General features: G+C 51.9%; 1 protein-coding gene across 4 annotated transcripts; it reads left to right on the top strand.

Moving 5' to 3' along the window:
- The first annotated feature begins 408 nt into the window (after positions 1-408).
- On the top strand, positions 409-24,745 carry EXOC3 (exocyst complex component 3). 4 transcript variants are annotated; one of them, XM_027606072.2, is made up of 14 exons: positions 409-1,198; positions 4,186-4,241; positions 5,087-5,277; positions 6,879-7,098; positions 12,351-13,032; positions 15,065-15,182; positions 16,018-16,143; positions 17,710-17,810; positions 19,447-19,557; positions 19,653-19,803; positions 21,120-21,242; positions 22,797-22,958; positions 23,334-23,461; positions 24,241-24,412. In XM_027606072.2, the coding sequence occupies exons 3-14, from the start codon at positions 5,134-5,136 to the stop codon at positions 24,410-24,412; spliced, it is 2,238 nt and encodes a 745-aa protein (XP_027461873.1). In that variant the 5' UTR covers positions 409-1,198; positions 4,186-4,241; positions 5,087-5,133. The 4 variants fall into 4 exon arrangements, with proteins under 4 accessions (XP_027461873.1, XP_027461870.1, XP_027461872.1 ...); XM_027606069.1 differs by lacking the exon at positions 409-1,198 and adding an exon at positions 3,311-3,379; XM_027606071.1 differs by lacking the exon at positions 409-1,198 and adding an exon at positions 3,590-3,770.
- Positions 24,746-26,011: the final 1,266 nt, after the last annotated feature.

The following is a 26,011-nucleotide window of genomic DNA, read 5'->3' as shown; positions in this document are numbered from 1 at the left end:
AATTTTTTAATCAAGTTCTATTTTTCTAGTTTTAAGGAGAAAAAAAGTCCTTTAACAGCCATCCCAATATTAACCATCCTGGCTGAGGAAGTTATTAGGGAGTCCTACCTCCAAACACAAATGTCAATAGCACAAGGCTCCACCTGGGTATGTTAAATGTTATATTTTGAATTAAGCCCTAAAAGCTTTGATAATTTTGGCACATTTTTATTAATTTCAAAATGCCTTTACAGTTATAGTCTCAAACATAATTTCAACTTTTTGTTTACATTCTTCATTGCTCAATTGAGTAATATATTTTCGTGAGTTGCTAGGTACAGATGGGATAACAGAGGGGTTGGCCGTCAGTCAGTGCGCCGAGGTAGCGCCCCTCATCCGCTGCTCAGCGGACGGCGGGCGGCGGGGGGCTCACGCCCCTGCATCTCCCTCCCCGACCCCGCTGTGTGCGCACACTTGTGCACCCCACTGCACCGTCCTCCCGGCCGGCTGCCGGTCCCGCCGTGCTCCAGTCCCCTTCCTGTTGGCAGGACCTTGGCTGGCTTTCAGGAGGTGCTTATCCCCACAGGCTGGTCTCTGTAACAGCAACAGGGCTCCTTGTCGGGTGACGGCAGGCAGGGCTGCTCACAGCGGGCCACCCTGAAATCTTCTCACTCTGGGAGTTGGGACCAGTGGGCCTCTTCTCCACACGGCAACCCGGGGCCGGCTTCCTCCCCTCCCTGCGGCTCTGCGCCCCCACACGCGGCGTCCTGGAGCCGAGCCCGGCGTCAGCCGGGGGGCGCTCCTGTGCGCTTGTGCCTGTGCTCATCGGGGTGCTGACCCCGGGACGTGCTGGTCCTGAGGGCCCGGGCTCATCCGGACTCCAGGGCGTGACAAGAGCAGCTCCCTGGGGAGCTGCCCGGCGGCGTGGGGGCGCCGGACTGACGGAAGTGCCCGGCCACCCTCCGCGCCCTGCCTCGTTCGTTAGTGCGCCGAGCCGGCCCCATGCCGGTCACTGGTCTGGCGGGAGCTGCGGCGACGCGAAGGAGACACAGCCCGCGCCGCGCCGCCGCGGGAGGACCGGCACGAGCTGGTAGACAGAACGCGGTGGGGGAGACCACGGGGCGCGCACAGCGTCAGGCGGAGGGCGGCAGGGTGGCTCCCTCACAGAAGCAGGCCACGGAGGGTTACAGAGGACGCACGAGCGGAGGCCAGAGGGAAGGTGAGTCCACAGCGCCCAGGACGAGGTCGGCCTGGGGACCCTGAGGGGAGACGGCAGAAAGGGCCGGAGTACGAGGGGCTGAGTGAGACGGGGCCCGCTCCAGGGAAGCGGTCCTCGGTGCGGGGCCGTCCTGACGCCGCCCCCACACCCTGGTAGCGGCCAGGCAGGCATCCCGGCCTGACGGTCCCTCCCCCCGGGGGGGGGGCGGGGGGCGGTCCTGACGGTCGCACATCCCCCCACAGTGAGAGCGCCCCCGGGGGGGGGGAGCGGGGGGCGGTCCTGACGGTCGCACATCCCCCCCACAGGGAGAGCGCCCCCGGGCGGGGACCCCCGTCCTGACGGTCGCACATCCCCCCACAGTGAGAGCGCCCCCGGGGGGGGGGAGCAGGGGGGCGGTCCTGACGGTCGCACATCCCCCCCCCACAGTGAGAGCGCCCCCGGGCGGGGACCCCGTCCTGACGGTCGCACATCCCCCCACAGTGAGAGCGCCCCCGGGGGGGGAGCAGGGGGGCGGTCCTGACGGTCGCACATCCCCCCCACAGGGAGAGCGCCCCCGGGCGGGGACCCCCGTCCTGACGGTCGCACATCCCCCCACAGTGAGAGCGCCCCCGGGGGGGGGGAGCAGGGGGGCGGGGACCCCGTCCTGACGGTCGCACATCCCCCCACAGTGAGAGCGCCCCCGGGCGGGGGGCGGTCCTGACGGTCGCACATTCCCCCACAGTGAGAGCGCCCCCGGGGGGGGAGCAGGGGGGCGGTCCTGACGGTCGCACATCCCCCCACAGTGAGAGCGCCCCCGGGGGGGGGAGCAGGGGGGCGGGGACCCCGTCCTGACGGTCGCACATCCCCCCCACAGGGAGAGCGCCCCCGGGCGGGGACCCCCGTCCTGACGGTCGCACATCCCCCCACAGTGAGAGCGCCCCCGGGGGGGGAGCAGGGGGGCGGGGACCCCGTCCTGACGGTCGCACATCCCCCCCACAGGGAGAGCGCCCCCGGGCGGGGACCCCCGTCCTGACGGTCGCACATCCCCCCACAGTGAGAGCGCCCCCGGGGGGGGAGCAGGGGGGCGGTCCTGACGGTCGCACATCCCCCCACAGTGAGAGCGCCCCCGGGCGGGGACCCCCGTCCTGACAGTCGCACATCCCCCCACAGTGAGAGCGCCCCCGGGGGGGGAGCAGGGGGGCGGTCCTGACGGTCGCACATCCCCCCCACAGGGAGAGCGCCCCCGGGCGGGGACCCCCGTCCTGACGGTCGCACATCCCCCCACAGGGAGAGCGCCCCCGGGGGGGGGCGGGGGGCCGTCCTGACGGTCGCACATCCCCCCCCCACAGTGAGAGCGCCCCCGGGCGGGGACCCCGTCCTGACGGTCGCACATCCCCCCACAGTGAGAGCGCCCCCGGGGGGGGAGCAGGGGGGCGGTCCTGACGGTCGCACATCCCCCCCACAGGGAGAGCGCCCCCGGGCGGGGACCCCCGTCCTGACGGTCGCACATCCCCCCACAGTGAGAGCGCCCCCGGGGGGGGGGCGGGGGGCCGTCCTGACGGTCGCACATCCCCCCCCACAGTGAGAGCGCCCCCGGGCGGGGACCCCGTCCTGACGGTCGCACATCCCCCCACAGTGAGAGCGCCCCCGGGGGGGGAGCAGGGGGGCGGTCCTGACGGTCGCACATCCCCCCACAGTGAGAGCGCCCCCGGGCGGGGACCCCCGTCCTGACCGTCGCACATCCCCCCACAGGGAGAGCGCCCCCGGGGGGGGAGCAGGGGGGCGGTCCTGACGGTCGCACATCCCCCCCCCACAGTGAGAGCGCCCCCGGGCGGGGACCCCCGTCCTGACGGTCGCACATCCCCCCACAGGGAGAGCGCCCCCGGGGGGGGGAGCAGGGGGGCGGTCCTGACGGTCGCACATCCCCCCCCCACAGGGAGAGCGCCCCCGGGCGGGGACCCCGTCCTTACGGTCGCACATCCCCCCACAGTGAGAGCGCCCCCGGGCGGGGGGCGGGGACCCCGTCCTGACGGTCGCACATCCCCCCCCACAATGAGAGCAATCCCCGGCGGGGACCCCATATAGAACCGCCACCCTGTTGGTCCCACAGCTCAAGCCCCGCCCTTCCGGCGTGCGGCGGAAGCGGAAGTGCCCGCGGGCGCCGCTCACTTCCGGTCGGGCTGCGGGCGGCGGCAGTGGGAGGTGAGTGGGTGGTGGCGGCAGTGGCGGTGGGCGGGCTCCGGGGCGGTGGTCGCCAAGGTCCCGGGACGGGGGGGCGGGTACGCGCGGCCCCGGGAGGCGGGCGGCACAGCCGGCCGCTCCAGACCGGGCCCGCGCTCCACTGACGCGGCCGGGGCGCTCCGCGGCCGGAAAGGCGGGGCGGGGGCGGGGGCGTTGCCGTCCTCCGGGGGCCGCGTCCTGCCGGCTGGAGGGGGTGCGCGTGGGCTCCGAGAGAGCCGCGCGCTGCAGAACTGCGGGGGCAGCGCGCTGGGGCCGGCGCGGGCCCCGAGCGGGCGGCCGGGGGGTGCGCGGCTCGTCGGGTCGGCAGCAGTGCCGGTGAGGTGTGGCAGCGGAGGAGAACGGAAGTGTGCAGGTACGGAGTTGGTGGTGGAGCGGCCGTCGGCTGGCCCCCCGGTGCTGGGCTTCGCGGCTCTCGCCTGGGCGTCTTGCGCGTTTCTCCGTCCCGCTGAGACTGTGCACCGGGTAGTGCCCGGTCGGTCAGGTGGAAGGAGAGGCCGTGCCGGCCGCGCAGTGCTGTTGCGAAGAGGAGTCAGAAGGCAGGTCCTGCGCGGATAGTGGTCAATTAGTACAGAGCCCTCCGTGGAAGTAGTCCGGGGAGTTGAGGGTTTTGCTGTAAGCGGGTGGGGCGGGGGGGCGGGTAAGGAATTTAGGGAGAGGACGGCTCTTTTTCATCTCGTCAAGAAGTTACATACAGAAAACATGCATGGAAATAGTGTAATGTCTGAGGTCAGGGGAACACATGTTTATTAAATCCTCTCATTTGCCAGACGCTCCCGGATACCGCTTTGGCGCCAGGGCTGGGGCATTGGAGCTGGGATGGAAGGTAGGTTTGTTTGAGCGAAGGTGCCTTTTGCCTTGTCATCTTTGTTTATTAGGGTTGTTAAATGTACAAAGTAGAATTTCAGATATTAACAGCCAGTAATGATTTTTTTAAAATATGTCCCTTTTTTAAAGATTTATTTATTTGAGAGAGCACGCGCATGTGCAAACACCCATGCCAGCGGGGAAGGGGGGGCCAAGGCGGGGGGAGGAAGAGAGAGAATCTCAAACTCAGAGCCCCGAGCCCTGACACAGGGCTTGACCTCACGACCCTGAGATCACGACCTGAGCTGAAGTCAAGAGTCGGGTGCTTAACCGACGGAGCCACCCACATGCCCCAGTAGTGATTTTTTTGAGGGGCATGTGCTGGGACTTGAGCTGGGGGTGAGTGAGGCATGTTGAGGCATATGCTGTCTGGGTGCTTCCGTGTCCTCACTGAGGCCTCCTGGAACAGCTGCCCCACCAGTGTGGCCAAAGGGTGCTATGAAGGTTCCAGAAATTGGCTCTTGTCTGTGGGAGAGAAGTACCTTGGAGACTGACATCTGATAGGATGAGGGATCTAAAGTCCACATAGAGACATTCTCCATTTGTTTATAGCTTTTACCTGTAAATGCCTCTGCTTTACTCAAAGGTGAAAGTGTCTTCATATCTGAGTTCTGAAGGCTTATATCTATTATTAAGGAGTTCATAATCCTGGTTCAGCTTTCAGGTTTACTGGATCTCAGGTGTTCTCCTTATAGCTCCATTGTGAACAGCTGAGACTGTTAGGGGGCATGAGTTTTGTACCTAACCTTTTCTACCTTCCTAACACATCTTCCCTTCGTGCTTGCTCTCTCCCTGTTCACACAGGGTACCTCTAGTATGACATGTGCTGAGATTCCACCTGCTTTTTAACGATGAAGGAGACAGACCGGGAGGCTGTAGCAACAGCTGTTCAGAGGGTTGCTGGGATGCTTCAGCGCCCGGACCAGCTGGACAAAGTGGAGCAGTACCGAAGGAGGGAGGCCCGGAAAAAGGCCTCAGTGGAGGCCAGACTGAAGGTATGAGACCAGAGGCCACAGGCATCCACTTTACTCCCAGTCAGGATAGATCCATTTATCTTGAGTTCTGGGTTCCTGCATAACATCATCATTGTAGTTTTGCTAAATTAGATTTTGTGATGGTCTGGAAAGCAGAACAGACCATAACCTTTACTTAACACGTTCTTTCCAAAACTGTATTACCAAGCAGTAGATTATAGAGAAGTTTGTGGGAATATTGGAAACACCAAAGGAACAATCTTTTAAGCACCCAGAAGTGTCCTTTTAAATTTTAAACAATACTAGAAGAATAGCAGCTATCCTTATTTGTTAAAAGGTCTTCTACAGAGTGCCACTAGAGAGCATTTTGTTTAGAACTTTTCAGCATACGCTGTAGCTGGCTGGCTGTGTGCCAGGCACTCTGCTGGCCCTGGGCAGGAAGGAGCGAGGAGAGTGCGGCACAGTTATTAAGCATGTGAGAGTGGGACAAGAAAGAAAATTATTCTTTTTCAAGGTATTTTGTGATTGGTTTGGCTTTCAACTTAATTTGTATGAAGAGATAAGGTTTTGTTAAAATACAGACGTTCAGTGTACTTACAAAAATGTTAAGACCATGGCCTGCTGTGATTGACAGGCAGCAGAGCGGTCTTGGGGGTGAAGAGAATGCCCTTGAGGAAAGTTCATTTTCACAGTCATGTGGCACTTGAAAACACTGTTAGCATTTGGATAATGGCAGGCTTAATAAGACAGGATGAGGATCATTTGTACCAAAATGAAGCATCCAAAGACTGGTTGGCCTATTTAAAACACTAGTTTTACTTTAATTTAAAAAACAGTTTGGACTTGCCACATTTTTAGTCAGCATTTTAATCTGTTCCAGAAACTTGTGGGATTAGCTGATGATCATCAGTAGTGGCCTAGAGACCTTCTGTGGTCCGTTACCATCATCATTAATAATTTCTATGTGCAGCTTAAATGGCTCCTGGGTCGGATGTGTACCTGGCTTTGGTTATGCCAACTGGCCTTCCCTTCTTTCCCCTCCACTGGCTGCCCCTCCTTCATGTCCCCTCCCTTTTGGCCGTGTACCACTTGCTGATGGCATTTCGGCATGCCAGTCGAGTGAGTCTGAATCCCAGATGTACCAGCTCTCCGCAGTGGGGCCAGCCATCCTTGAGCCAAGTCTGGTCCCGGCTGAGTGGCAGGAGGCCCTCTACCTCAGAGCTGATGAGCAAGTCCTGACAGTCTGAGATGAGGCCTGAGGGAACTGAGGGATGCCTGGGGAGACCATGTGTGGAGTCCTCCTGGGGCAGCCACGGGACCTGAGGCATGCCCATCGTGGTATCCAGTATCTTCAGGCTGAGGGCCCACATGAGGAGTTTAGGAGGTTTTCTCAACAGAGCTTTAAAAGACATTGTTCTGTTCTAAGGCAGCAGTGAAAAAAAGGAAAAGCTATTTTGTGAATCAGTTAAGTTCTTGTTGAATTTTATTCTCTTTTCTCTGAGTATTGACTATTCCCAGCTACTGAAATTTGTCTTCTGTGAACTTGAACCTCCCGAGGAAGACTTGTTTGTGGCTGTCCTAGCTCTGCTCACCATCCCCTCGCCCCCGGGTGTCTCCCCTAGGCTGCGATCCAGTCCCAGTTGGACGGTGTGCGCACAGGCCTGAGTCAGCTACACAATGCACTGAACGATGTCAAAGACATCCAGCGGTCCCTGGCCGACGTCAGCAAAGACTGGAGGCAGAGCATCAACACCATTGAGAGCCTCAAGGATGTGAAGGATGCTGTCGTGCGGCACAGCCAGCTTGCCGCAGCTGTGGAAAACCTCAAGAACATCTTCTCAGGTGGCTGGGGGGGTGGGGAGGACAGCTGGGGATGGCCGGTGCTTTGGGCGTCAGGGGCAAAGTGCTGTCTATTCTCTTTCCTGTGACTCGTTTTTCCTCGCTGTACAGGTGTTGAAGAGGTAGATCCAGCTTTTGTGCGGCGTATTTTGTAGACCTCCCTCGGTGTGGGCAGTGTTTGATTCCCACCTGTATAGTTAACTTCTTGTTTGCACTAAGGGTGGAAGGGACCATTTGAACAAGCCAAGACCAGTAAAATGCTTATAGTTCCGTTTGGATAGAGGCACAGCAATGGGTTAACAGAATAAGTGCTTGTGAGCTTCATTCCCTGGGTTGCAGTGTGGCTGTCAGATCAGTAGACCAGATGGCACTCTGACAGGTGAAAAAGAGAGAAGCATCCCCGTGAACAGGACAGACGGGCCAGTTCCCAGCTGGAGAGGTGATACAGGCGAGTGGCAGTTCCCAGGTGGAGAAGAGTGTGCACAGGCCGGGGGCGGGGGGGTAGGGCACAGGAGGGAAACACTCTGCAGCCTTGGTCAGCATTGGGCGGGATCTGGTGGAGGCCTTGCGGCTGGGTGGGGTGGGGTGGTGGCAGGAGGTGTGGAGGTGTCCCTTTCAGAGCCATGTCCTAATACCTCACCAGTAAGAGGCTCTGCAGCCTATCCGGGAACAGTGTCATTTGTCATGTGGGTGGGGCTCCGTGTCTGCTCAGCACAGTCCCGAGATTGTCTCACCCCTCACCCCCTCACCTCTGGCAGGGTCACCAGCATCCCAGCAAGAGACCTTGGGATGGTCTGACCCCTTCCCTTCCTTTATCCCGTATCTGGTCTCAGTGAACCCTTTCTGTCCTTCCCTAAACTCTGCTCAACCCCTGAGCGTAATGTGCCACAGTTCTTCACACCACTATAAAGCCACATCATGGTGGCCCTGCTCCAGCCGCATTGTACCTTGGTAATTTGTGTCCTATTCAGCTCCTTTTCCTTGGACTCCTCTCACACTCGTGTCTGACGGCAGTGTTGTTGAGTACCTGGCCCCCTTGCTCATCTTCCCTGATACTTATGGCCATGTTCCAAGTTGCTTCTCACATCGCCCCCCCCCCCCCCAACGAATGGCACAGCATTGCCGACTCCACAGTGGGTGCTAAGGAAGCAGCTCGTCTTGGTGACCGTTGGCTGCCTGGAATTGGAACGTCGTCCCCAAGCCTGAATGTCCTTCATGACACTGAGCCAGCACCTTGCTAGTTAATTCCCCTCCCTTATGATTTCCTGTTGACTGGCAACATTTCCTTCCAGTTTTGTAAAGCTAATGTCAAATGATCAAAAGTTACTTTACTGGAAGAAGTTCATCCACAGGAGTTGAAAATAATTTTCTTACCTTGAAGAACGAATGAGGCTATGTTATATATGCATTTGTGTTAGGAGTAGACTTTATTGGGAAGATGTTGTGCTGGTTTGACCCTCTTTAGACTTTTCTCATTGCCTGTAATTTGGTAGTACTGTGCACACAGCCTTTTTCCCCCCCACTTTGTTTTAACATGAGATTTAATATAAAATTTAACATCTTGATTGTTTTTGAGTGTACAGTTCTTTGGTGTTATGCACTTTCACGTTGTGCAGCTGTCACCACCATCCACCCCCACAACTCTTCCATCTTGTAAAACAAACTACGGTGCTGTGTGTCAGTGACATGATAGTAAAACTAAAAGATTAAGACCAAACTTTGCACCCATTAAATGATAGCTCCCCATTTTCCCTCCCCTTACTAGTTGTGGGTCTATTTAGATTTTCTGTTTCTTCAGGAGTTAGTCTCTGTAGGTTTTTTTCACTATGTCTAGTGCAAAAATAGGTTGGTGTACAATTGTTCATAGTACTCTCGTGATCCTTTCTATTTCTGTAGAATCAACAGTAATGTCCCTACTTTCATTTCTGATTGTAGTATTTGAGTCTTTTCTCTCTCTCTCTCTTTTTTTTTTTTAAGTTCATTAGCTAAAGATTTGTCAATTGTTGATCTTTTCAAAGAACCACCTTTTGGTTTTGTCAATTTTCTCTATTGTTTTCCACTTCTCAATTGTGTTTCTTTCTGCTTTTCTCTTTATTGTTTCCTTCCTGCTGGTAGCTTTGGGTTTAGCTTGTTCTTTTTCTGCTTCCCTAAATTATAAAGTCAGGTTGTTGATTTGATAGTTTTTTTTTTACACAAGCAGTGACAGGTATACACTTGTCCTTAAACATTTGCTCTCTTGGATCCTTAAGTTCTGGTGCGGTGTGTTCTTACTTTTGTTTGTCTAAGTATTTTCTAATTTCTCTTGTGATTTCTTCTTTGACCCAGTGATTGAATGTGTTAATTTCCACTAATTGTGAATTGTTCATTTGTTACAGATTTCTAACTTCATCCCATCCTGGTTGGAGAAGATACTTTGTATAATATCTACCTTTTCAAATCTGTTGAGATTTAATTTGTGGTCTAACATAAGGTCTGTCCTGGAAAATGTGCTCTTGGAAAGAACATGTGTGTGGCTGCTGGGTGGAGTGTTCTGTATGTGTCTGTTAGATGTACTTGGTTGATTGTGTTGTTTAGGTCCTCTGCCTCCTTCCTTCTCTCCTGACTGGTTGTCCTATCCACTACTGTGAGTGACATCGAGGTTTCCCAGTTATTACTAGAGAACTGTTTTCCAGTTTTATGAATTTCTGCTTTGTGTTTTCTGATGGTCTCTCATTAGGTGTGTAATTGTTTATAATTGTATCTTCTCGCTGTAGAGAGGCTTTTATTAACATATAATGCGCCTTCTTTGTCTCTTGCAAACTTGATTTCAAGTCGATTTTGTCTGGTATTAGTGGGGCCACCTGCTCTATTTGGGTCACTGTTTGCATGGAATGTCTTCTCCCACCCTTTCATCTCAACCTGTCTGTGTCTTTGGATCACAAGTGGGTCTCTTATAGATAGCATATGGCTGGATCTTGTGTTTTTATCCTTTCTACCAGTCTCTGTCTTTTAATTAGAGAATTTAATCCATTCACATTTAAAGCAGTTACTGAAAATTTGTGACTTATTTCTGTCATTTTGCTATTTGATTTCTGTGTGCTTTACAGCCTTTTTGTCCCTCATTTCCTGCATTCCTGTCTTCTTTGTGTTTAGTTGATTTTTTTGTGGTGAAATGCTTTAATTCCTTTCTCATTTCTTTTTTTATGTATTTGAAAGCTATTTTCTTTGTAGTTACTGTGGGGATTACATTTAACATCTAAAATTAAAGTACTCTGAATTTATACCACTTTAACTTCAGTAACAGATAAAAACTCTACTCCTACACAATGCTGTCTCACCCCCTTTCAGTTATTGGTGTCACAAAATTACATCTTTATACATTGTCCAAAAACAGAGACTAATTGTTTTTTATGCATTAGTCTCTCAAATTATGTGGAAAACACAATGTGGAATTATAAACCAGTTACAGTAATACTAGACAAATAATTTTTTTCCCTAAATATACAAGTCTTTTAAATTATGTAGAACAAAAAGTAAAGCGACAAACCGAAGTTACCATAACACTAGCTTTTACAGCTACCCACGTATCTACCTTTATTGCCATCCTTATTCCTCCACCACTCTCTGCGCTACCATCCAGCGCCCTTTCATCTCACCCGCAGGACACGCTGGGGCAGCTCTCCAGGCCGAGGAGTGCTCAGCTTGTGCTTGTCTGGGAGTATCTTTGTGTCTCCTTCACTTTTGAAGGACAGTTTTGCCAGATGTAGGACTCTGGGTGACTGTTGTTTTCTTTTAGACTTCAACTCTCGCAGCCAACTGCCCTTGGGCCTCCAAAGTTTCTGATGAAAAATCTGCTTGTGGTCTTACTGAGGCTCCCTCGTAGGCAACCAGCTGCTTCCCCTCACTGCTTTCCAGGTTCTCTGTCTTTGATTTTCAACAATTTGTAACGTGTCTCATTCTGGGTCTCTGAGTTCTTCCTACTTGGAGTTTATTGAACCTTTAGATGTTTATATTGTTGTCTTTCATCAAGTTAAGTAAGTTTGATCATTATTCAGATAATTTCTTTGTCTCCTTTCCTCTCTTTTTATCTTCTGGGGTGTCCACAGTGTGCATGTTGGTCCACTTGACATTTTAAAACTTTTAAAACTTGTTTTAAAGTCTTCAGTAGAGGGGCGCCTGTTAAGCGTCTGCCTTTGGTTCAGGTCATGACCCCAGGGTCTTGGGATCGAGTCCTGTGTCGGGCTCCTTGCTCATCGAGGAGCCTGCTTCTCCCTCTGCCACTCCCCCTCCTTGTGCCCGCTCATTCTTGTTCTCTGACAAATAAGTAAATAAAGTCTTTTAAAAAAAATAAAGTCTTCATCCAGTAGATCAACAACCTAGTGTTTCTTAGGGATGGTTTCTGTTGGGTTATCTTTTTCCTTTGAATCTCCATACTTTCCTGAATCTTTTTATGTCTTGTGATTTTTTTGTTGTTGAACGTTGGACATTTGAATCTAATAACATAGTAACTGTGAAAATCAGATTCTCCTCTTCTGCCAGGCATGCTGATTTTTGTTTATTGTTCTTGTTTTGGTTATTGTAGGCTGTCTCTGTGCTGAGGATAAGACTGAGATGTAAACTGAAGGTGTTCTCAGGTCTTTTCTGAGCCTGACCCTTCCCTGAGCATGTGCAGGCGCTTTTTAATTCCCCCGTATATGAGGTTGCTTTTGAATGTCATTGTCTTTAATGTCTGGAGGGGGAAGGAATAAAAATGGAGGGGGTAAAGAGGCACTGGCTCTTTAAATCATCCTGAAGTCACCTGGCTCTAGGGCGAGGGGTTTGCAACAATGGTGGCCTGAGTGCAGTAACAATGGGTTCCACCACTGTGTCTGCATCTCCCTGATAGGAGGCAGCAACCAGCAGTTGGAGCACAGATCCCCAGTGTTTGGAAGACATGGTCCTTTTTGCTCACCCAGGTTCCCTCAAGCTGTGTATAGGCTGCTTTGGGAATGCGTGGCGGGCAGGCCAGGCTGGGGCTGGTGCTGGGAAGGTGCTCCTGTGCTAAGAGCTGAAATTGACCAGAATTAACCACAATTTACTCCCAAGCCATCTCCTAGAATTTGCCAGCCTTCTGCAGACTCCACAGTTCCAAAATAGTTATTCAGACAGATTCTGCCAGTGCAGTTGCTGTCTGGGTGCGGAGACAGATTCCTGGTGCTCTCTCTGCCATCTTCCCAGGGTCCTACCCAGCCATTTGTGTGGTTTTTCACGGTGCCATCTTGTGCCTTTTTCCCTAGTGCCCGAAATTGTGAGGGAGACCCAGGACCTCATAGAACAAGGGGCGCTCCTACAGGCCCACCGAAAGCTGATGGACCTGGAGTGCTCCCGGGACGGGCTGATGTATGAGCAGTACCGCATGGACAGTGGAAACACTCGAGACATGACCCTCATCCACAGCTACTTTGGGAGCACGCAGGGGCTCTCGGACGAGCTGGCCAAGCAGCTGTGGATGGTGCTGCAGAGGTCACTGGTCACTGTTCGCCGTGACCCCACCTTGCTGGTCTCAGTTGTTAGAATTATTGAAAGGGAAGAAAAAATCGATAGGCGCATACTTGACCGAAAAAAACAAACTAGTTTTGTTCCTCCTGGGAGGCCCAAGAATTGGAAGGAGAAAATGTTTGCCATCTTGGACAGAACCGTGACGACTAGAATTGAGGGCACACAGGCAGACACCAGGGAGTCCGACAAGATGTGGCTCGTCCGCCACCTGGAAATCATAAGGAAGTACGTCCTAGATGACCTCATCGTTGCCAAAAACCTGATGGTTCAGTGTTTCCCTCCCCATTATGAGATCTTCAGAAACCTCCTGAGCATGTACCACCAGGCCCTGAGCACGCGGATGCAGGAGCTTGCGTCCGAAGACCTAGAAGCCAATGAGATCGTGAGCCTGTTGACATGGGTCTTAAATACCTACACAAGGTAACTCCAAAGTTACTCTTGTATTTTATTTTATGTAGAGTTGAGTTGTTTTGCTCCAGCATGTGCTCAGCACCCTCAGACTTTGTTTTCCTGCTGATGAAAGCCTCCCCTCTGGCCCATGTGTGGGCTTAACCTTGAGATCAGGGCCCGGCCTCTGGTTGTGTGAATGCTCTTGTGTTTGGTTGGTGCTCCTGCCCTTGATGTCCAGTCCCTAGGAAGCAGTTCAGCATTGGGCTCTTCCATGATACTGAGTGCCCACTGTGCACTAACCCATTTCCTCCTTGCGGTGACACCCTGAGTGTGTGGTTTTACCCCGGGGGACAGGTAAGGACACATGGGTGCAGGATTTCCCGGGACCTGCACAGAGTCACAGGGGCCACCAGCTCACTCCTCCTGGCTTCCAGTCCTCCCCCCCCCCCCCAGTTTGGTTTCTTCTCACCAGTATCCTGGAAAAATCCATTCTTTTTACATTTCAACCTTGAGGTTTTGTCACTTCACAAAAGGGATGTGGGCCATTTTGTGCTTGTATTCGTTTGACGTAGGGTTTGAAAATTGAGGCAATGGCGGGGTATTCTTTGTAGAATATATTCAAAGATACATTCTTTAAGGTTAGCTAGCTGAGGAGAAGATGCATTTTGATTTTGCAGGGTTTTGTGAATAGAGAACAGTATAAAGTACTGTACTGGAATTATTTTTAGCCTGTCGCTTATGTGCAGAGATTTGTTAAACCTCTTGCTTTAGCAATAAGGTTTTGGATTTTTGTTTGTATTTTGGTAACTGGTTATAGTAGAGAATATGTACATCTTAACATAAAATGGGAGAAACTCTCTCACCCATGATAGTGATGGTCACTCTGGTGTGTCTGCAGCTTCACTCTGCCAGGCCTTGGTCCTGCCCCCTGAGCACTGCCCTCGCCCAGCCCATAAGCCCGGAGTGATCACCATCTCCCCATCTTGTGGCCTTCTCTGTACAGGGCTCGATTTCATGTTACCCCATGAGGAAAGCACTGTTAGGGTCATATTTGTTTGTGTGAGAAAACTGAGGCACAGGGAGTCACATGCCCAGCATTTACATGGACAGCGAGTGGAGAGCAGGAGTAGAATCGGCCCTGGGCCCTTGTTCCTGTTCTAGCCACCAGACCGGGTGTGCATTTGTTGGTGTGCACGGTTTTGTGTCTTGGTTTTGTGTCTTTTTCTGTGTGTGGACAGCTGCATACTGGCCACCTTTTTAGCATTTGGACTTTCTAGTGGGAAAAATTGGATTGCTTTATACTAAAAACATTTCACGCTGAATTAAGATTCTTTGGTGAAAATCTGTGTTGAGTGAATAGTCTTTTAATACTTGCAGAATTTTGTGAAGTGCCTTTTCACCTAGGAAGACCTTGTATTTCTTGTAGATAATGGACTAACTGTGAGTACTCAGTGTTTTCCTCGTAAATACGTATTTAGGGAATATGGCAAAAAGCATGTGTATTTTTTCTGAACGTTCAAACTTTGGACTTTTAAAAACCCAACCACACAAAGATACTAACTTTTTTATGGAAACTTTTTTCTGAAATTCAGCCCACATCCCTGCCTTCTTAAGCACACTTGTCCGAATGCATTGATACTTTTGCTGACTTATGTTTCATTATGAAGTGCAGGGATCAGAAATGTTAACTTCAGCACTTATGTTTCTGAATTACTGTACTTGTTTGTCATTCCCTTGTTCGATAGGACCTGTCTACTCAGCACTTCCGGTTTGCCAGGCCCTGGCCTTCCCCAGGGGGAGGTGCTGGGCATAGACCAAACATATCTCCTCCATCACGGGGTTTCTTTCCTGAGTGATGTGGGTGCAGCGGGCTGAGGCCAGGGACAGAGGTGCCTTACGTGGGCACTTCTCACCCAGTGCTCTCCCCAGGGCTCCGCCTCTCCTCCCTGACACAGTCTTGAGGGTGGTTGGGTATTTGTGTGTCAAAAGAAATAGCAACACTTAGCTGAGCATTTTCTGTCTTCCTGGTAATTATTCTTTCTCATACCTGGTTTTGCCATAGTGCAGAGATGATGGGGAACACGGAGCTGGCCCCAGAAGTGGATGTCAGCATCTTGGAGCCTTTGCTTTCTCCAGATGTGGTCTCTGAGCTGCTTGACACGTACATGTCAACTCTCACTGTGAGTAGAGCAATGTGTGGTCCCAAACCAGGCTGTGTTGGCTCCCTAAGTCATGCCGTAACCGAGGCCAGTGGGCAAAAGAAGGCGGGGGAGAAACCGGTTTTGATGTTGGCTTCCTAAGGATGTGTGGGCTTTGCTTCTGGGAAATTGGATCTTGAAATATGCGTTGGCCAGTTAGTTGAGGAAGGTGGCTCATTCTCTGGCCCTGGATCTGGAGGTTGAAGCGTGTGTTCTACAGGTACAGAAACCTCCTCTGGCTGGACTAGTGAGTCTGTCCAGCCCCTGGTAGCCAGATGGGCAGTGGTGCCTGCCAGCCTCTTAGAGCTGAGCACAGGAGTGGAAGGGTGGCATTTGGGGACCAAGTGCCCATCCCCCCACCCCCCATGACCCCCAGGTGGTCTGCGAGTAACATGAGGAGGTCAGGGTCTGCTTCCTTGGACAAGGTGAGCACAAGCAGCAGACAGCATTCTGACTGAGATGCTGAGCCCCCACACTGGGAAGCAGGGAGGGGTCTGTGCTCCCGAGGTGATGGTGCTGGTGTGTGGTCTTCCACGGACAAACCTGCTGGGAGCATGTCTGCCTCGTGCTTCCGTGTATGACTGACCAGCCTGGCGTCTCCTGTAGTGTGGTGCTCATCCAAAAGGTGGTCAGTGGAGGCAGCACCTGCCATGGAGGCGGCTTGTGGGGTGGCTTCTCTGGCATCCCCTTGTTTGGGAATAGCGACTCCCAGGGCCCTGAGTTTGGTTTCTGCCACTGCACTGCTGAGGAGAGGCTGTGTGCATTGCCTCAGAGTGGCCTGTTCTATTCCTTTTTCTGTGATGCCAAACTTCTTTAGTCAAACATCATTGCCTGGCTGCGGAAAGCACTAGAAACAGACAAGAAAGACTGGATCAAAGAGACAGAGCCCGAAGCCGACCAGGATGGGTTCTTCCAGACGACACTCCCTGCCATTGTCTTCCAGGTACCATCGTGTGCTTCTGGGGTGCATTGCTGGATCATTCCTGGGATCTGTGGGTTTGACAAATGAACATAAAGTGCCTCCCTTCCTAAAGACAGAGGGAGGGCGCCTGGGTGGCTCAGATGGTTAAGCGTCTGCCTTCGGCTCAGGTCATGATCCCAGGGTCCTGGGGTCGAGTCCCGCATCGGGCTCCCTGCTCAGCGGGAGCCTGCTTCTCCCTCTGCCTCTCTCTCTCTCTCTCTCTCTCTCTCTCTCTCTCTCTCTCTCTGTCTTTCATGAATAAATAAATAAAATCTTTAAAAAAAAAAAAATAAAGACAGAGGGAGACCTTTCCGGTGCCTCAGGCCTCTCTTTCTGTCTGGAGCAGAAAATACCAAGGGTCACCTGTCCAAGCAGTTTTGCCCAGAGTTACTCTAGTTTCCCTTAAGTGTTTGGATTTGAAGTAGAACCGAATTACATGTTATTTGCATGGGACACTCAGATTTGAGTTTGCTTGTTTGGTGTTTTCTGATGTTGGAAATGGCTGAGATTTGTCTTCTAAAATACCACCTGACTGAGTATAACCTGATGGATTTGGGGAAGAGTCCTTTATATTTTAACCATAATTGTGCCTTCTTATGGTTCATTTACTTTTTTTTTTTTTTTCAAGATTTTATTTATTTATTTGACAGAGAATCAGCGAGAGCAGGAACACAAGCAGGGGGAGTGGGAGAGGGAGAAGCAGGCTTCCCGCCGAGCAGGGAGCCCGATGTGGGGCTCGATCTCTGGACCCTGGGATCATGACCTGAGCCGAAGGCAGACGCTTAACGGCTGAGCCACCCAGGCGCCCCAGTTCATTTACTTTTTGATGCCCAGCTCCTGCTGATGTCCTCCAGCTTCCTTACTGTCCTTTTCTTCTGGCCCGTTGGCTTTTCTTCCTGGAGGAAGGTTTTCTGGCAGGAGGAGGGCTGAGTCATGGTCTAATCCTTGTATGAGACCACGTCACTGGCATGTGCTTGGACACTAGCCGGGCACAAGTGAGCACTGTGGGCATCTGTCTCTGGGTGACACCGTGAGCTGTAGAGGGGGCCTCATCCTTTCCTTTATTTTGGAAACTGGTGTCATGACAGACTGCATGTACCACAGGCCTGGGGTGAGCTTGGCCTTCCAGCCCTTCTCCACCTCTCCATGTGTAGCTCCCCTGAGCTCCAGTGTGTATCTTCCCAATTCTTCATGAGGAATCCACGTCACAAATCACAGCCCACCCCCTGGCACCCCTGTGACCCCAGCCGCACCCGACCTCTCTGGGCCCCCCATCTCCCTGTCAGCTTGCTGAGAATACACATTTCCCTCTTTGTGGAGACCAGCCTGTTTGCAGGTAATTAGGAAGCGATTCACTTGTTTCTTTTCATTTGTTGAGAAAGTTGTTCATTTAACTGACTTGTTATATTTTGAGTGGTTTCTTTCCTTTTTTTTTTTTTTTTTTTTCTGAATTCGGACTATAACTACCAGTTGGCAGATAGGGGTTTTAATGGGAAACTTGCACCCTTGTGAGTTCATATTAGAATTCATAAATTCTCCAATTTTTAGATGTTCGAACAGAATCTTCAAGTTGCTGCTCAGATAAGTGAAGATTTGAAAACAAAGGTACTTGTTTTGTGTCTTCAGCAAATGAACTCTTTCCTGAGTAGGTATGTATTTTTGCCAGGGCGCTCATTTAGAAAGTGTATGTTTTTAAAACTTAAAAGCAAAACTTTGATCCTAATATGCCTGATATTAAAAAATACTTTAAGCCTGAATTTGTTGTTGTGATCTTTGTTATTTTGAAACAAGCCTTTGGAATGGATTATACTGGTTTCCTGAGAGCCCAGATGGGCCTGCTGGGCCGGAGTTAGATTCTCCTCCAGACACTTCCTTTCTGTTGTCTGCGCTACCCAGGACCTGGGAGGGGCTCCATCAGGTGGTGGCTCCCCGTTCCCGCTGATGGGAGTCGGCCGTCCCACAAGGCTGAGGAGTGTGTCTGCTGGATGCCTCCCTCCCTTTGACTTGTTCGCGAAGATTTTCAAATCTATACAGAAGCAGAAAGAATGGTGTAAAAAAAACTTGACCCATCGTCCACCTTCAAAAGCTGTCCCTTTAAAGCCCCCCCTCACCTCACCTGCACACCCCCCCCCCACCCCAAGTACTTTAAAGCAGATCCCAGACATTCTGGCATTTCATTCCCTGTGTCCTTACTCTGGCTGTAGGGCTGTCTGACACCAAGTTTGTATTTGGGTTTCCCCAGTGGTTTCAGACATGCCGCCTTCTACTTGTGTGTTGAGACTGGGTTAGCAGCAGGTCTGGGCTCCCAGGTCCCAGGTGCAGTAGTGTGGCCTTTCCCCTCTTTGAGCCACTGGCTTGTGGACACGTGCAGATTATGTCATAGTGCCTAGCACCTTCTTGTCTAGCCCTAACTGCTGTCCCCCTCTGAGCCACATGTTGGCTCTAAAGGCTTGTGAGATTCCTCTTTATTTTCTTGCTGTTTTGCAAGAACCTGGCGTAAGCAGAGTGCTCCACACGGCAGTGCATCACAAGATGCATGTCCCTCTGTCCTGCCCTGGTGGCTGAGAGTCCCCGCCAGTCATGCCCCTGGGGATCATGGCCTTAGTCATTTTGTTGGCAGAAAGAGGAAATTTTCCTCATCAGCCCCAGAAGTTTGATTACCTGAACCACACGTTGGACAGAAAGGTGGAATAAGTGCATAATTATTTCCCTTTAATTGCCAACTTGGCTCCTTTCGTAAGGTCTTTTAAACATAGGTATAGTGTGTTGTAGTGTTCTGCTCTTGTTTGTGAGTCTCTAATAAATTCAGAAATAAAGTATGTAGTGATCTCAGGTGCTTGTTTTCTTGACCTCAGATGAGCAAGTTATTTATTTTTGAGTAATTTCTTAATTTGATTTTTTCAGGGAAAGTTTCAGAAAGTGACATTTTATCTAATATATCATAATGTTCCCAAGACTATTGTATGAATTTCTAGGCAAATTATATGTCAGATAAAGTAATAATTTTCAACCTACAAATATTTCAAAATATTTGTATACTCAGAATACTGAATCATATTTCAAAGTCTGATACAAAATTTATTTTCAATAATCCATATAAAATGATCAGCTTCCCTGATTTTTCATTAGTATAGATCATCCAAAATTTTACTTTATTTTTAAAGTTTACCTGGTCAGATGTTAACGATGCCAAATGTATTTATCAGGCGTGATTTGTTTGTGGTGTTTGGCACACCCTCAGGCTCCCCTTACTGATAGTTTTGCTGGGGGGCTGTGTGTCCTCAGATACAAAGAGGAAGCTCAGTCGTATAAAGAAGAGCACCTGAGGAATCGGCAGCACCCCCACTGCTATGTCCAGTATATGATCGCCATCATCAACAACTGCCAGACCTTCAAGTAAGTGACCATCGTGGACAGGGTGACCCAGGAACAAAAGAGCAGAAGGTAAGGATACTCAGCTGCTTTATGGGGCCTTAACTGTTTCCTTACAGAGAATCCATAGTCAGTTTAAAAAGGAAGTATTTGAAAAATGAAATGGAAGAAGGCATGTCTCTGAGCCAGCCAAGCATGGATGGGATTCTGGACACCATTGCAAAGGAGGGCTGCAGCAGCCTGCTGGAGGAGGTCTTCCTGGACCTGGAGGTGGGAGCTGGTTCTTTGCTGCTTTAATTTCCAGGCTGACAGTAGTGTTTCCATCCACTGTGTATGTGGGTCTGCAATGTACCCTGTGACCGTATACCCGAGCAGAGCTGACACTTCAGTTCACCTCTCATTGTGAAAGGGCCTTTGCTTTTCTGTGAGGTGTGCCTTATATGATACAGTCCCAGATTGGAGTCCTCTGATGTACAAATGAACAGACTCCCATGAAATACTAAAGAGATTAATCAGCTTGGTGAATTACAAAATGGAAACAAGTACATAGAAGGAAGATGGACTGTGTTCATTAGCAAATTCTTGATACCAGAACCAAATTGAGAACTTGTGCATGTGTGCAACACACATCACATGGACCCTTTGAATAAACATACAAAACAAAGTCATTAACAAAATGCATTTAGCATCATATCAAAGGCATAATACACCAAGAACAAGTAGGGTTTATTTCAAAAATACAAAGATGGTTTAGCATTATATAGATGTATAGGCAGAGACCAGAATATATTAAAAAAATAAAACCGTGATCATCTTGGGTCCTCCTTGGAAGGAAGTAGCTGGAGAGGAGCTTCTGGGGTGATTGGTGGGATCATTTTGTGATGTCTGCAACTTTCTTGAAAATGGTTTAGAAAACAGATGAAATGGATACATTTGAAATTATTTCAAAATAAAAAAACTATGACAAAATTGGATAAAGGACATGAGTAAGCCCTTTCACAGAAAAGGGATTACAAATGTCCTAAATGTAAAAACAAAATGCCTGGTCTTCCTGATCTTCAGAGATGCACAGACTCAAACTGAGTATTCCCTTGCTTCATGGGATGGCAAGTGGTGTTGCAGGCATGGGAAAGGGGATGCTCTCGTGTGTCCTCTGTAGAACCAGTGCTGTAGTTTTTGGAGGGCAGTGTGGAAAGTTTCCGGGGTTTTAGTTTGCACACTTGTGGGCTGAGCAGTTCTACTTTTGGGCTTTCACCTGCAGAAATGCACAGGTTCACTGCACTGTTCTTTCTAATTGCAAAATGTGAGCAGTTTTAAATGTCCATCAGGATTGGGTAAATGCAGAATATCCATGTGATATATATAAACAATAAAGGCTGTGTGTGTACGGACAGATCCACAGTCACTGAAGTCATATGTAATGAGCGTCTCACAGAGTTACGGTACGTGTTGGCGGACTACGTGCCAGTGGGGTTGTTATGTGTGTATTGCTGTCACAAAACATCACTGAGGCTCTGCAGCACCTTCCTCCTGATACACGTGACTCAGGGACTGTGTCCAGGTGACGTTTTCTGTGTTCTTTTCAGCAACATCTCAGTGAGCTGATGACAAGGAAGTGGCTGTTAGGATCAAATGCTGTGGACATTATTTGTGTTACCGTGGAAGACTATTTCAATGATTTTGCCAAAATTAAAAAGCCGTATAAAAAGGTAAGAGTGTGGACACAGTGACTTGGTGTGAGCTCACCTGCAAGCTGGAGCCCACCTGCCGTCTTGTGTGGAACTCAGTGTCCAGTTGGTTCTTCTGTGAATGGACATTCGCAGGCGGTTTTATTGAAGGCAGGCAGGAGACATCAGTGTCTGGAGATAAGCCAGTTGGAGGTGATGGCGTTTCTGATCCTTTAACCTTATTGCCTTCTGACACCCCACCAAGCCCTCTTTGACACGTGGCCACAGACACAGGCCGCACTTGTGATAGGGACCTCCTCAGCGGCCCCGGAATCCCCTAGAAGGGAGGGTGGGGGCAGCGGCTGTGGGTCAGTTTCCTCTCCGGGATCCCTATCCAGGGCACAGGCAGGCTCCTGGCCTTTCTCTGCTTCCACAGAGGCCCCGGGGCTCTTCTCTGTGTGGCCGGGCTCTGGGGGACCCAGGAGCCCTGCCACAGACGCACGGAGCCCCTGTGCACCTCAGCCACGTGCATGTCCTTGGGGCTTCCCCGAAGTAGCCTATTTCCTCCTGCAGCACCTCGGCCCCTCTCATGGGTTCTCAGGGCCTTAGGCAGTGTTTGATACATTTTAAAAAGTCGGGCTTTCCAAGTGTTTTTTTCCTGGCTTATACGAAGTGGTTTTGATATACTGACCTCATGTTCAGACATTTTGTAAAACTTTCTGATTGTTTCTGGGATTTGTCTTGGGACCCTTTTAGATCTCTGTGTAGACGGTTGTGTCGTGTGAACAGTGACACTTTTCATTCTGGTCCTCACACCTTTCATGTCTTCTTGTTCTGTGATGACTGGGACCCAGTAGAACCCTTGTCAAAGTCCTCATTTTAAAGGAAATTCTTGTGACTCTGCCAGTAAGAGTGCTACCTGTGGGGAGACCCAGGGATTGGAACCCCGACTGACGGCTTCCCTCACCTGTGTTGTTGGGGGCGGCTGGCCCGCAGTCCTGTGCTGCTCCCTCGGCTGTTGGTGCCACCGTTTATTTCCTTAAACATTGGCTGGGTTGGTTCAGTAGTTGGTGCCTGAGGAGCCCGTGCATGCATGCAGCCCTCCCTGTGGGGGCTTGTCTGGAGGGCTCATCTGCTGGTGCGATTGGGCACAAGTTTCCCTTCCCCACTTACTTGAAAGAAACCTAGTGAATACTGTTGTGAACCCGCACGTGTGCTCCTTCAGGTTCTGCCATCTGTTGACAGGCAGGAGGGCGTGTGCCCTGCACAGCTGCCTGGCCAGCCTGGGTCTCAGCAGGCGCCTGGGGCGTGGGTCTCAGCGGGGGACGGGGTTGGGGGGGTGTCTCAGTGGGGAGCCTAGGGGTTCTCAGCGGGGGACGGGGGGGTGTCTCAGTGGGGAGCCTAGGTGTTTTCAGCGGGGGTGGGGGTGTCTCAGTGGGGAGCCTAGGGGTTCTCGGAGGGGGGTCTCAGTGGGGAGCCTAGGGGTTCTCAGCGGGGGTGGGGGTGTCTCAGTGGGGAGGTGCGGGGAGGTCTCAGCAGGGCAGTGTCTCAGTGGGAGCCTCCAGCCTGCCTCGCTGACCCTGTGTGTGCCGGCAGAGGATGACCGCGGAGGCGCAGAGGCGAGTGGTGCTGGAGTACCTGCGGGCTGTCATGCAGAAGCGCATCTCCTTCCGCAGTGCAGAGGAGCGCAAGGAAGGTGCCGAGAGGATGGTCCGGGAGGCCGCGCAGCTCCGCCTCCTGTTCCGGAAGCTGGCCTCTGTGAGTGCCTGCTTGTTTCTGTCCCCCCCACCCCTTGGGCCGTTTCGGCCCCCGCTGATCAGGGCCAGTCACGTCAGGAACCAAGTGACCAGTTGATCCTTCTTGTGTGCCCAGGAAAGTCTGTTGGACCTTGTGGCTGAGGGTAGCTTCTGGGGCGTTACTCCTAGCCCCATGGGAGCGGTGCTAGCCAGACTGGTCTCGCCCCTGTGGGCTGCCCGCCCCCTGCCCTGCAGCATCCCTGCTGAGGGCGCCCAGGACAGCTCCACTGTGGGCCGATCCTGAGCCGTTGGTGTGTGCCTGGGCCACAGAGTTCCACAGACATTCGGCATGTTTCCCCTCGTGGTGCTTGGCAGCTGCATGCACACTATCTTCCAGGGGTTTGGGGAGGATGCAGATGGACACTGTGATACCATTGTGGCCATCGCGGAAGTTATTAAGCTGACGGACCCGTCTCTGCTCTACCTGGAAGTCTCCACTCTGGTCAGCAAATATCCAGACATCAGGTAAGGGCCCATGTGCCATGTGTTTTAGCTAGAAATCATGGAACAGCAGTAAGCTCATTCCTAGGGTCGCTGACAAGATGGAGGGGCCTGACGAGCAGGTGTGAGCACTGTTGGGTGTCCTGGCTCCCGGGAGGACAAGCTGTGTGGATTATGGCCGGGAGCAGAGTGGGCATATCAGCGTGCCTCTGTGTCCCCTAGCCCTGCTGTTGGACCTGGAGCCCATGGGACCCCAGCCTCGGGTCATGCACCTCCCAGGTGTCAGCACGGCTGGGGAGCAGGTGGCCTGAGTGCAGGTGGGGCATCACCACGCTCTGTGCACTGGGGGGACGGCAGCAGAGCAGAGTGGTTTCAGGAAGCTCGTCTTATGCTCGTGGATTCAGAGAAGGGACATGTGCCTGTCACATGCAACCAGCATGCCCCCCACCACCCTCCTGCCTCAGCCAGCTTTTTCTCTCTCTGCCAGTGCTGTGGGTTTGCTTGAAGCCGGAGGAACTGGTGGTCCGGGGCTCTCCAGGGTCCTCTCACTCTAGTTCGGCAGTCTGTTAAAGATTTAGGAGAACAGAGTTTAAAAAACTTCGTGATTATAGGTTGAAGAAAAGGTCACCATGAGCGGAGAACTCCGGTTTCTCTCCTGTCATGATATGGGGCATGCCTTCTCGTGCACAGCTGTTGACCCAAGCTAGGCGGGGGGAGACTGGGGGGAGTTTGAGGCAGGCGTGGGGGGTGAGCAGCTGTAAGCGCACCCGCTGACACACCCGTGGTGTTCCCCACACCTGCAGGGATGAGCACATTGGTGCACTCCTGGCCATGCGAGGGGACACCAGCCGGGACATGAAGCAGACCATCATTGAGACGCTGGAGCAGGGCCCGACGCAGGCAAACCCAAACTATGTGCCCCTCTTCAAGGAGATTGTGGTTCCCAGTCTGAACGTGGCAAAGCTCCTCAAGTAGCCTGTTGGGCCGCAGCCTTGTTGCGATGCTGTGCCCATCACCCCCCCCTTGGAAATGTGTGGCAGCCAGAGCAACATGAGATGCCCAGGACTCGCGTGCCCTCCTATCCCGGTGTTGTGCTCAGGGCTTCTTGAAGAACAAGCACTCTGAGGGCCGTGGTTCTGCTGGCTTTCTCATCTTTTTGTAATGTCCTTTGTGAGGCAGGCTCTGTTGTGAGGGGCCTCATGGTGCCTATCCCCCTTAACCCCTGGGTCTTCCCTCATTTCTGCACAGTGTAAACACCCAAAACTCTGCTCTTCAATAAAAGAGTCTAACCTCTTGCAGGGAAATGAAGACTTCCCGGGTGTGAAGGTTTTCTTACTAGGGATGATGTAGTGTGCGTCCAGTGCCTGGAGGCTGCTCTCAGGTTGTCTGATGTGTAGCTCAGAGATGCACCTCCGCCTGGACTGGGGGCCTGGGTCCTGCAGCTCTGCGTGGAGCCCCTCGTGCTGTGTGTGTCCTGACACGTGCCGCAGGCTCTTAGGTGCTGGGCCCCAGCCCCATCCTCCCCGCAACCCCACTGAGGTCAGGCAGGTGTCCCTCTCGCCACTCCACACCCTCCCCCAGGAGCGGACCTGGCAGATGAGGGATGAGCATCAGGTCTGACAAAGCGGATTCGAAGGTGAATGCGAACATTTATCTGGTGCACGATACAGGATCTGTGCTCCTTCCTGACACCAGATCCCTTAGCCCCTCTGTCGTGTAGCCGTCTATGTGGCAGCTGCTTCAGTGGTGGCCTCGTTTTGCATGAGTCTTGAGTCTCACAATGCATTAACTAAGAGGCTGTACCTGAATACATGGGGAGGCCTGTGTGTGGGTCCTGACCCTTCCCCACTGCTGTCAGTGAGTGGGAGTTCTCGGAAGCACCTGCGCTCTGGTTCACCATGCGGTGCTGTCCAAAATCAGGAATGGAGAGGGGCCCTGTTCCCCCCGGCCTTGCTTCAGGGACCCCGGGGACCGGCTGGCTCAGGTGGGGGGGCATGCAGCCCCTTCCCCACTGTGCCGCCAGCCCCCGTGGTGGCTGTGCTGTGCTCTGCTTCTCCCCCCGAGGGCCCCGCGTGAGTGCGGTGTGGGCTGCCCTGAACCCCCGAGCTCAAGTCTCTGCTCATCTCCAGCCATGTCCAGCCATGTAAAAAATTCACATGAAGGGCTTTTTGTTCAAGGAATCAAAACCTAAATGGAATTAAGTGACTAAAAACTAGATGCAGTTCTTAGAGAAAGTTCCTGGTTCAGAAGAGGAGTGACTTTTCTATAAATATGGAGCAAATGTCCTGTCTTTTCATATACATATTATGTGTCTTAATGTTGAGCATGTAGTAATTCCAAGTGTTTTTTGAAATAATAAAATTAAGAGTTTTATTGTCCCTTATAATCATAAAAATGCATTTATTTTCCCAGCGACTGAATTTTCACTCCACGTTACTTCAGGAACAAATATCCAGGGTGAATATTCAAATGATGACAACAGACCCAAGTGGCGCACATTGTCCTTGTCAGTTCTTGCTGTGATTATGTGATGGTCGCCCCAGTGCCCTTGGCCATTGGTCACACTTGCTTCAG

This window comes from Zalophus californianus, chromosome 5, assembly GCF_009762305.2.
Source record: "Zalophus californianus isolate mZalCal1 chromosome 5, mZalCal1.pri.v2, whole genome shotgun sequence".
Classification (NCBI taxonomy): Eukaryota; Metazoa; Chordata; class Mammalia; order Carnivora; family Otariidae; genus Zalophus; species Zalophus californianus.
Note: the sequence above shows the minus strand (reverse complement) of the source record. Positions and strands in the feature narration are given on the sequence as shown.